This window comes from Vidua macroura, chromosome 17 (assembly GCF_024509145.1).
Source record: "Vidua macroura isolate BioBank_ID:100142 chromosome 17, ASM2450914v1, whole genome shotgun sequence".
Lineage (NCBI taxonomy): Eukaryota > Metazoa > Chordata > Aves > Passeriformes > Viduidae > Vidua > Vidua macroura.
In genome coordinates, this window is record NC_071587.1 from 13,222,037 (window position 1) to 13,232,654 (window position 10,618).

The 10,618-nt window shown below is 45.2% G+C and overlaps 1 protein-coding gene across 1 annotated transcript; it reads right to left on the bottom strand.

Annotated features, from left to right (window-relative positions):
- Window positions 1-1,113: 1,113 nt before the first annotated feature.
- On the bottom strand, window positions 1,114-3,551 carry PFDN4 (prefoldin subunit 4). Its single transcript, XM_053993345.1, has 4 exons — window positions 3,339-3,551; window positions 2,391-2,498; window positions 1,795-1,938; window positions 1,114-1,533 (listed from the first exon to the last, which is right to left on the bottom strand). Exons 1-4 carry the CDS (start codon window positions 3,360-3,362, stop codon window positions 1,402-1,404), a joined length of 408 nt encoding a protein of 135 aa, XP_053849320.1. The 5' UTR covers window positions 3,363-3,551; the 3' UTR covers window positions 1,114-1,401.
- Between the last annotated feature and the right edge of the window lie 7,067 nt (window positions 3,552-10,618).

Here is a 10,618-nt window from a genome sequence, read left to right on the forward strand (position 1 = left end):
CAAGGACTAAGCCAACAGGAAAATTGCATCACACACATGAAACCCTAAAGGGTGAGAAAATAAAGGGGAAAACTCAGAACAATCTTCTCTAAACACCAGCACTGTATTTATGGCCAATCCCAATTTTAGGATCAAAGAGCTGCAAGCTCTCCACACCCTGCCATGGCAGGAGGGTTGGAAATAAATCATCTTTAAGGTCCCTTCCTACCCAAACCATTGCAAAACCCATTTTTTTCCCCCCACAACGAAGCCATATCCATCCTGTGGCCCAGCTGGAAGTGCCAATCATTTGAAACCCCTGCAGAGCTGTGAAATGCTCAGCACAGCAGTGACTTTGGATCTGTCACCATCCCATTAAATCCCTGCAGCCAAAGCTTCTTCACTCCAAGCAGCAGCACTGCTGCCAGCCTGGCATGGGCTTGCCCAAAATTGGGATTCCCAGATCTTTGATGCCATCTGCTGGGTGCTCCTCGTTGTGGGTCAAACTCCAGCAGTTTTCACCTGGAAAAAATCACCCCTCTTTTGTGTTTTCTTTGGTTATAAAGATAACCAAAGAATTAAAAAAAATTAATATAATTATAAAATATAATATAAAATAATATATAATTATATAATATAATTATAAAATTAAAGCAATTAAGGCATCTAAAAATTACATTCAAGTCCTCCTAGTGATGGAGGCACAGATTAGGCATGGATGCTGACACTGTGAACAACTGTGACATCAACTTGCTGCATAAATCTGGATTTAGGAGCTGTTCAGGACAATCAGAAATTAAGACTCATCACTGTGACTTGCAGCAGTTTTTGGGATTCCCAAATACAAAGCAATAATTGAGTGAATATGGGGGCTCCAAAAGCTTTTCCTCACTACCAAAGTGAGCTTTAAAGAGCCCTTGTTTGTCCTCTGGCAAATTCCTGACATCTGAGCTGAGGGTGAAACACAGAGGAGGAATTTAGGAGCTCCAGGAGGGCTCTTAAAAACACCTGGACAGCATCACTCCCTCATCATGTCCCCTGTGTCACACAGCTTTTATCCAACAGCCACTCCAAAATTCCCTCCTTCCATTTGTTTTAAATCTTTTCATGAGTGGAAAACAAAACCCAGGAAACTCCAATACCTGCCTGGCTTTATTGCCTTAATAAACAATGCAAATATTCCAATCTTGATGCTTTACCAGCAATGTGAAGTCAGTGTTTTCCTGAATAAATAAATAACTGCAATAACCAAAATAACAAAGTTCTTATTAAATGTACAGAACTTTACAGGGAAGTAAAAAAAAAAAAAACAAACCAACAAAAAGAAAGGGATGGATTTTCTGTTCTCAAATATAATTGCAGCAATGTTATCAAAACATTTAATAACCTAAGGAGAAGTTGGGTGTTGTGTTTAGAAAAGCTTTAACTGTCCTCAGCCTCCAGATTTATGTTATTCCCAAACTTTGCATAGAGCTGAACTTTGAGGTCAGACAACACGCTCTGGATCGACTCCACTCGGGATTCCAGCGCCTCAATTTCCTCTTGTAAACTCCTCTGAAAAAGAAAAAATGAATTAAAATCCATCCTGTACCACAGACTGAGCCAGGCTTGTCAGCAGCACAGAACCAACAGAGAGGTGCCTCTTTCCCAACTCATTCCCAGGTCTGGCTGCAGGATTTATTGCTGGAGTGCCTTTGGGGTGACTCAAATCCCAAACCCAACATCAACTTCGGACTGTGAGAGCCCCGGAGGATGCACAGATGCCACCCCAGTGCCCAGCACACAGAGAGCCCAGCCCAGCCCCTCCAGACAAACCTTGGCCTCCTCCAGCATCTCCTGAGTCTCCTCCAGGGAGTGGCTGATGAACACATCCCCAATCTGGTAGGGAATCAGGTGGGAATCTGCATCATCCAGCAGCATGATGTCATCGCAGGCATCCTCCAGGTTCTGCAGCTGTTTCTGTTTGCCAGGACACACACAGAGGCTCCCTGTGTAAAGCCCTTCAAGGCACACACGGCCACGGCTGGGAAAGGAACCCAGAGAGGCTGGAATTTGGGAACAAATCCCACCCACCACCAGGACACCCAAGAGATCAGTTTCAGAGCTGGAATTCAGCAGTTCCATCCAGCAGGAACTCCTAGTCAGCACTCATTATCTGTCATCAACAGAATAATTAACTTTCCAGGCAAGGGCAATACAGCAGGTTTAAATGTCACTAATATCTGATATTAGTGACAGTAATTAATTAATCTGATATTTTACCATTCTCTATTTCCAAAGTATAAGGAACCTCATATCAGAACTCAAGCATTATTTAAACTCACAGTAACTCACTGCTGCTGATTTTCTGTGTCCCAGCTGAAAATTAATTCAGGCCAATGAAAAGGTCATGAGATCTGAAGCAAAGATACCTTTTTCACTTCTATCTCTTCTCTCAGCTCTGTGATCCTGCTGGTGTTTCTTGCAAACTTGTTAATTTTCTGCTGATCTTCGAAGGTGACGTTGACATCTTCTGCAGCCTGCGAGGAGGAGAGGTCAAAATGATGATTTCAGCTCTTACATTAGACTTGAGTTTCACTGCAAGGATACTCCTACAAAGCGATGGAAAATAATCTGGCAAACACCACATTCTGCTTGTGCACCTGACTGCTCAAAGTGCCTCTTCAAGGACACCAGAAATACCCACATTTAGCTGGGTAACATCCAATTAAAACACTGGCCAGCCACAGCATCCTGAAGGCAGAGGTTTCCTCGACGCTGACGGCTGAACTGGACACGCTGCTCTGAGTTTTCTCTGCAGAGACACCGTGAACAGGAGCAGGTAGGGACATACAAAGCAGAATGGCTTCGGACTGCCAGAGAGGAGGGTTATTTGGGATACTGGGGAGGAATTGTTGCCTGGGAGGGTGGCAGGGCCTGGCACAGGAGCCCAGAGCAGCCGTGGCTGTTGTGGATCCCCGGCAGTGCCCAGGGCCAGGCTGGAGCAGCCTGGCGCAGTGGGAGGTGTCCCTGCCACGGCACGAGGTGGAATGATGGAATCTGATGAATTTTAAGCTCCTTTCCAACCCAAGCCATGATGATGACGACCCCATAATTAACCACCCTTTCAGAGAATGAATTTCTCCTCGCATCCACCCTGCCCTTGTTGTTTACAACGAGCCGCACCAGCCGAGGCTCCGCAACGCCACCGACGCCGCGGGACAAGCGCTGTGCCAGAGCCCGAGCCCGGTCCCAGCGCCCTCCGCTCCCGAGCGGCAGCGGAGGAGCCGAAACCTCCTCGGGAGGGATGGAACTCCCGCGGGAAGGGACCAAATCCTGCTCAAAAAAACCGAATCCCCCCGGGCCCGCTCCCCACTCACCGCCTTCTTCATGGTGGCGGCCATGTTGGCGCTGAGGCACCATGCAGGCCTGAACCATCCGCCCTCCGCGCACAGCAGGAGCAGCGGGCATGGGAAAAAGGAGAAAGAGGAGGGAAAACTCCAGGAAACGGCCGCGACCCTGTGAAAATCGGGGATTGTCTCTATTGGCACCGCTCGCAGCGCGGCGGGATGTCCCGAGCGGCCTCGGGGCACGGAGTGACTGTGAAGGCACCCCCGCGGCGCTTGGTACGGCCCGGTGGGAGGGGCGGCAGGCGGCTTCGGGGCGCTGGTCCGCCAGGGGGCGCCATGAGACGGGAATGGGTGGGATCCGTGGGATAATGGGAAATTGGGAAATTAATGGAAAATTGGGATAATGGGAAAATGGGAAATTGGGATAGATACTGGGATATTGGAGTATTGGGAAATTGGGAAATTGGGATAGATACTGGGATATTGGAGTATTGGGATATTGGGAAATTGGGATAGATACTGGGATATTGGGGTATCGGGATAATGGGATAGATACTGGGATAGATATTGGGATATTGGGATAGATATTGGGATATTGGGGTATCAGGATATTGGGATAGATACTGGGATATTGGGATAGATATTGGGATATTGGGATATTGGGATATTCGGATAGATACTGGGATATTGGGATATTGGGATATAGGGATAACGGGATAGATACTGGGATACTGGGATATTGGGATATTGGGATATTGGAATCCATGGGATAATGGGATATTGGGATAATGGGATCCATGGGATATTGGGATAGATACTGGGATATTGGGATAGATACTGGGATATTGGGATAGATATTGGGATAATGGGATATTGGGATATTGGGATGGGATATTAGAATAATGGGATAATGGGATGGGATGATGGGATGGGCTAATGGGATGTGGATGGGATCCATGGGATGGGATCCATGGGATGAGAGAATGGGATGGGATGGAGTAGGATGGGATACTTAATTCTATAATATTGCCTGAAATAAAATGATTTTTGTTTTGTTTTGTTTTTTTTTTTTCCCGTTCCGAATGGCTGCTCATCTCAAAACTCCTGTTCCAAACCAGCAGGAAAGACAGAATAACAGAAGATATTTTGGGTGGCCCTCAGGCTGATGTTGCGTTTTATTTTGGTGCATCATCATCATCACCAAGCCTTGCTTCCCACCGGGGAAAGAAGTGCATCACCAAATTTCTCCGCAGAGAACCACATTATTATTAGTTTCTATAAAAACACAATCCCAGCTCTAAACCTCTCTTTTCCTCAGAAAACAAACTCTCATCCCCCGGCCATCCTCCTGCTAGGAAAGGACACAGCCTGAGCCGTGGTTATTTCCCTGCCTGCATTAACTGCACAACACACGGAGCCAGTGCAATTTCCCTCAAGAGAAAAGGAGTGGATTTCACAAGAATTCGATGACTCCAAGGCTTTGAAAAGAAATCTTTTTTTTTCTCCCACATGCTCGGGCAAGCTCTGTGGTGTGAGCCTTGCCAAGAGTAACTCACTGCAGACCTTTCTTATGTAAATAAAAGTGAAAACAGCTCACGAGTGCAACCAGCCAGCGTGGAGTGAAGTGAGAGAAACCCGCTGAACCCAGTGCCCTCGTTCCTCTCCAGTTGCATAAAGGACTTGCTCCTTCTTGCTCTGCTCCCTGCTGCTGTTGTTTGGCTTCCCCTTGCTGGGATCCCTTCCACGCCCTGCCCTCATCTCACGGCTCCTCTGGGGCTCTTTGCACATTTTCCCCTTCCTTGCTCGAGCCTTCTGCAGCTCAGTGGGGAAGACCTCCAAAGGTCTCCTTTTGCTGCCTCAGGGAGAACTTTGGAGTTCCCCAGCTCTTCTCGCCTCCCCCTGAAGCTCCACAGACCTTTCTCAGGCCTTGGGGATCTTGAAACCCCCCAGACACCAACAGGGTTTGTGAATTCAGGGTGCACTGGAAGTGGGGTGAAGTGGTTGTTTCTCCAGGTTTAGCCTGGATGGAGGGGATCACTTTGAGCAAAAGCCACACGGACTTGTCCCATTTCAGTTGTGCTGCTGTGGTAAAGTCTTGGGGTCTGATGATTGAGGTGACCCCAAAGTGTAAAAGTCCTTTTGTTTCCCAGCCCGTGCAGCCAGAGAAGGAGTCTGGATGTGCAGGGTCGGCTTCTCAAGGGTGTTTATTTTCCCTTCTCTAGAACATTCTCTCTCTGCCCTGCTGAGCTCTGTCCAGCAGCTCGGCCATGGCATTCTGTCTGCCCTCAGGGCGGTGTTCACATTTTATACCCAAAATTATGTGTATTATATTTACAATAACGTGCCAATATCTGTCATTGATGTTGGGCAGTGTGTCTGTACCTGAAACCAACAGAAAAGTGTCACCAGCACAGCAAGACATGGAGGGCAAGGAGAAGGAGAAGAAGGTCAGGACAGGCCCAAATCCCTCCATCTTGTGCCCCTGAACCCCATTCTAAAAACCCCAAAATTCTACTTTTTCACCCTGTGTTAATTCAACTACCACACTACTCAAACCCTTGTGGTTTGTAATTCCTCACACAGAGTTGGCAGCTTTTCCCACGGGCTAAAGTCAAACCCACAGGTGTTTTTGACTTTGTGCCAGGGTCTCTGAGCCCCCTGCCAGGGTCTGGAGCCAGCCAGGGCAGCCAGAGGGGTGTCCTGGGTTCCCACAGTAAAGGAGGTGGCAGTGCTATGACATTCCCAATATTTGGGATTTACTGTGGAGTGCAGGTCCTTGTGTCTGCCCTCCTTGTACCAGCATTGCAGGGGGAATGGAGGTTGAAGGAAAAAAAAAAAAAAAATCCTTTTCTAAGGGTGTTCATCTTTTCCAAAAAAGATCTTAATGAGACAGCTCCTAATTATTTCTGTAGCAAATCCCCCAGTGAGGATTTTTCCATTCTTTTGTGATCTGAGGGAAAGAAGGCAGGCTTTCTCACCTTTCTACCCTCATTCTTACAAAATACCTCGTGTTAGTCAAAAAGCAACCTCACCATTTCACCACTCCAGCCTCCTCTACATTCACACCTACCCAACATCAGTTACTAAATTTCACTCGGTTCTTTCTGTGAGGCACCCCAATAAACTTTATCCCTGCTGAGGGAAGGTTCTCCCTGCCCTGCCCAGGGTGCCTGGCCGGGGTTCTGCAGTGTCAGCTGGCCCCGAGGAGCTCCTGCTGCTGTTTGTGCCTCAGATGGCAGCTGGAGATTCCCCTCTGCTGGGAAACCCCTGGGGCTGAGCACATCCAGAGACCTTTACTCCACCTTGGAGAACAGCAGAGCAAACAGAGAGTTTTATAATCCTGCCATTCCCTTCTGGTGCCTTGTGCTTTCCAAATAAAAGGGATTTTTTTTTTAATTTTTTTTTTTTTTTCAAATAAAATGGAAAAATCTGCCTCTGCCACCCTGCCCTTCCTCACTGGCACTTGGCTTCTCAATTTCAACAGGGAATATTCCACACTCCAAAATATTAAACCCTCCCTGTACTTCCCTTACTCCACAATCCACCTTGTTCAATAAATATTTCTAGAGGTGGAACAGCTCTTCTGGAGGTTTTCCAGGAACTTTTTGTGGCCTGTGCTGGAAATCTCTCAATGGGGCCTGAGGCTGCAGCATCGTTCTTGCCTTTTTTTTTAACTTTTCTGCTTCATCTTCAATGAAAGCTGCTCCCAAAGTGCCTGAAATGAGGCCTGCAGTCACAGCCATGCAGGTAGAAATAATTTCCTTTCTAACAGCAGCACTGGCAGGGCCAGTTGCAAAAATCAGTTTGTATTCCTTGAAAAATACCAGCAGTGTTCCCTGCACAACCATCACCCTGCTGGATCCTCTCACCTCAAAGCACAACAGATTTTTTTGCTATTAATGCGAAGGTTCTGAACTCTCAGAGGTCTCTCGGGGATATGTCCTGCCTGTGGTGTTACTCAGCATTTTTTAATGTGTACAAATCTGCTTTTTTCCTGTTTTATCTCTTTTTTTTGTTGTTGTTGTTCTTTGGATGGGGAAGGTGTTGGCAGACCCACCAAGGGCCTGGAGAAGACTTTTCCTCGGGGACACATCAGAGGAGCTCATGTGCTGCTTCCCCAACCAAAAACCATTTTCCCAAGGGCAGCTCATTCAGCACTCAGAGACCTGGAACCAAAGGCAGGAGAGGGCTGGGCTGGAATCCAGGCAGGATTTCAGGTGTTTTATCTGATGAACCAGCTCTAATCCCTGCAGGAGCAGCAACAGGAGGAGCCAGGCCGTGGCCCAGAGGGGACTGAGTTCAGCCCAGCAGTGCCTCGTGCCTGACTAATGGCAAAGGCAGGCAGAGCCTGGGTATTTTCTGCTGGCTCTGAGGGACACAAGTAATTTAAATAAACAACAGAAACTACTCGACTAAAAAAGTCAATCAAATCAACTTTCTAAACTCAAAAACATTCAGCTAACCCTATGTTACTAAACCCAAGTAACCCCTGAAGATTGCTAAAAAAAAAAAAAACAACCAAAACTCCACCTCTACACTAATTCATAAATAATTCATATAATGACCAATACTCTATAAACTCAATAACCAATACTCTGTAAAGATAATTTTAAAAGTAAAAAAAAAAAAAAAGCTAATTAACAACATCTGGGAGCCAAATGCACTCAGCTCACAGCAATCCAGTGCTTAAAAATCCAAACTCATCCCTTTGGGGTTTGCCAGAATGGATTCATGGGGTATTTTGCACATCTAATAGAGCTTTCAGCAGAAAATACTCCAGAGCCACAGAGTTGTTCCACTCTCCCTCTTCCCTGGCACAAAACAGCAGTGCTCCTTAATAGTAAAAAACATTAAAAATCTCCAGCTTATTTGCTATTTTTTGGTATTTTATTTGCTATTTTTTGGTATTTTATTTGCTATTTTTCACTATTTTATTTGCTATTTATTTGCTATTTTATTTGCTATTTATTTGCTATTTTATTTGCTATTTTTTGCTATTTTATTTGCTTTCTTTTCTATTTTATTTGCTATTTTTTTCTATTTTATTTGCTTTTTTTCTATTTTATTTGCTATTTTTTTCTATTTTATTTGCTTTTTTTTTTCTATTTTATTTGCTATTTTTTCTATTTTATTTGCTATTTTTTGCTATTTTATTTGCTTTTTTTTTTTTTTTTTTTGCAATTTAGAGACCAGGTATTAATAGCAAATAGTACCTGTGGGCGAGGTGATGCTAATCAATAACCAGAGCCCTCCTCAGCAGCTGGGGCTCAGGTTTTGTCACCAGCTTCACCTCCTAAACCACCTTCCTCACTTCCTGGCAGGAAATCCAGGTGCTGACCTCAGCAGAGCATCAGCTTGGAATTCCAGGGGAATTCAGAGACCAGATCTGAACATCTGTGAAACTCCAGAAAGGCAACACAGTGTAATGCAAAAAAAAAAAAAAAAAAAAAAGAAGAAATTCTATATTCACACAGTGGAGACTTTGCAACATGTCAGCACAGGAACAAGAAATGTGTATTTTTTTGTGAGAAAAATGTCAGCAAATATCCCAAACCCACCATTATTGCTTTGACAAACTGAACAGCAGCACCTTGTTGGAACAGAACCCTCAAACCCTGAGCACGTGAGAGGAATTTGCTTTCCAAGCCCTGCTCTGGGGTCGGTTTTACCTCAGCACAAAGACATCCATCAGAGGGACAGTGAGGGGATCTCTGCAAGCCCAAATCCAGTACCGGGCATCAGCTCCTGAGCGACTCAGGGCTGGCAGAAGCAGCCAGAGTAAATTCCTTCAGGGAGGCAGGCAGCTGCTCCTTTCACAGGCAATTAGACACTCAGCAATTAAAACCTTCCGTTTCTAAGCTCGATTTCAGACAGAGAATTTTATTTCAAATTTCGAGTGCCGATGCTCAGCGTCCGCTGCATTTCAGAGCTTGCCTTGCTTTTGGCAAACAGGTTTTGGTCACCTGCTCACGTTGTCCAGTCATGAATCCCACTACAACTGGGAATACTCAGAATTTTTCAGTGCCATCACACAAAAGTGCTGCTTTGGCTGTCAACTACGTGTGGGCAAGGCATGGGAATGTCATGGCAGAGGGTTAAATGTGTAATTGCACATAAAGAATGATGTAAATGATTGTTCTTCAGCAGAGTTTTTTCTGTGAGAAGTGTTAAATTAGGATTAATTACCCCATGGGTAAAAAAATCACCAAGATTTTATATATTCATAGAATTACAGAGTGGTTTGAGTTGAAAGGGACTCCAAAAATCAACATATTTCACCCCCACCATGGGCAGGGACACCTTCCACTATCCCAGGCTGCTCCAAACCCTTCCAACCTGGCCTGGGACACTTCCAGGGATTCCTAAATGCTGCTGCTTTTAAAAAGAAATAAATGTGCCTTCCACAGCTCTGAGTGGAAGGTGACAAAAGCTTCCAGATTTCTGTTCAAAGAGAAATATTCAGCCTGGGACACAAACCCTTCGCCTCCCTTCCCTGCTCAGGCAGGGCAATATTGCTAAAAGAGACAAGAAACTGTAACATCCCAGTGAGTGATTCTAATTTCCAGAAAAAAAAAAAAAAAATGCAAAACCTGCCAAGTCCTGGGTAATTCCAAGCTGACTGTCAGAGCATCCTGTCCTGGCCCTCGTTTTCCTGGTCTGCTCTCACCATTTTCTCCCTGATTATCCCCTGCAAGCTCCTCTCTGGAGGATGCAGTGCGTGAAGCATTGCTTGCTCATCTAAAGCAGATAATAAATGTTTCTTCACAAAAAAAAAAAAAAAAAGGTCCAATTTTTATTTTTAAAGCAACCTTTGCTGGATTTAAGTCAAGAAACCTCTTCATTTTCTTGATTTAGAGGCTCCTTCAGGAGTGGAGTGTGGCAATGCTTATGGCTGAGGTTGATACCTCCACACGGGTCATGGCCAGCTGGAGGATTCCTGGGCTGGTGGAATTTGGGTTTTCATCCACTGCTACTGTCATCCTGGAGAGGAGTAATCATCCAGAATGGGAGATAAGAAGAGGGGTTTGGTGTTAAAAAGCAGTGTTTGAGTGAAAATAGAATAAAGGTTTCTTTTGCTTTCATTTCACGGCAAACGTGGATAACTTGGGGATCTCAGTTTTCAAAACCATTTCAGTTTCTCTTCTGGAGAATGGGAATTGCTGTACTTTCCCATCAGTATTTACAAAGCTCGAAGATCCTCAGCTGGAAGGAGAATTAAAAGAATTAACACAGAATTAAAAGTGTATAAACAAACACGAGCAAACCCTGCAATAACAACCAGAGTTTGAAAGTTGCAATCAATTTGCCTT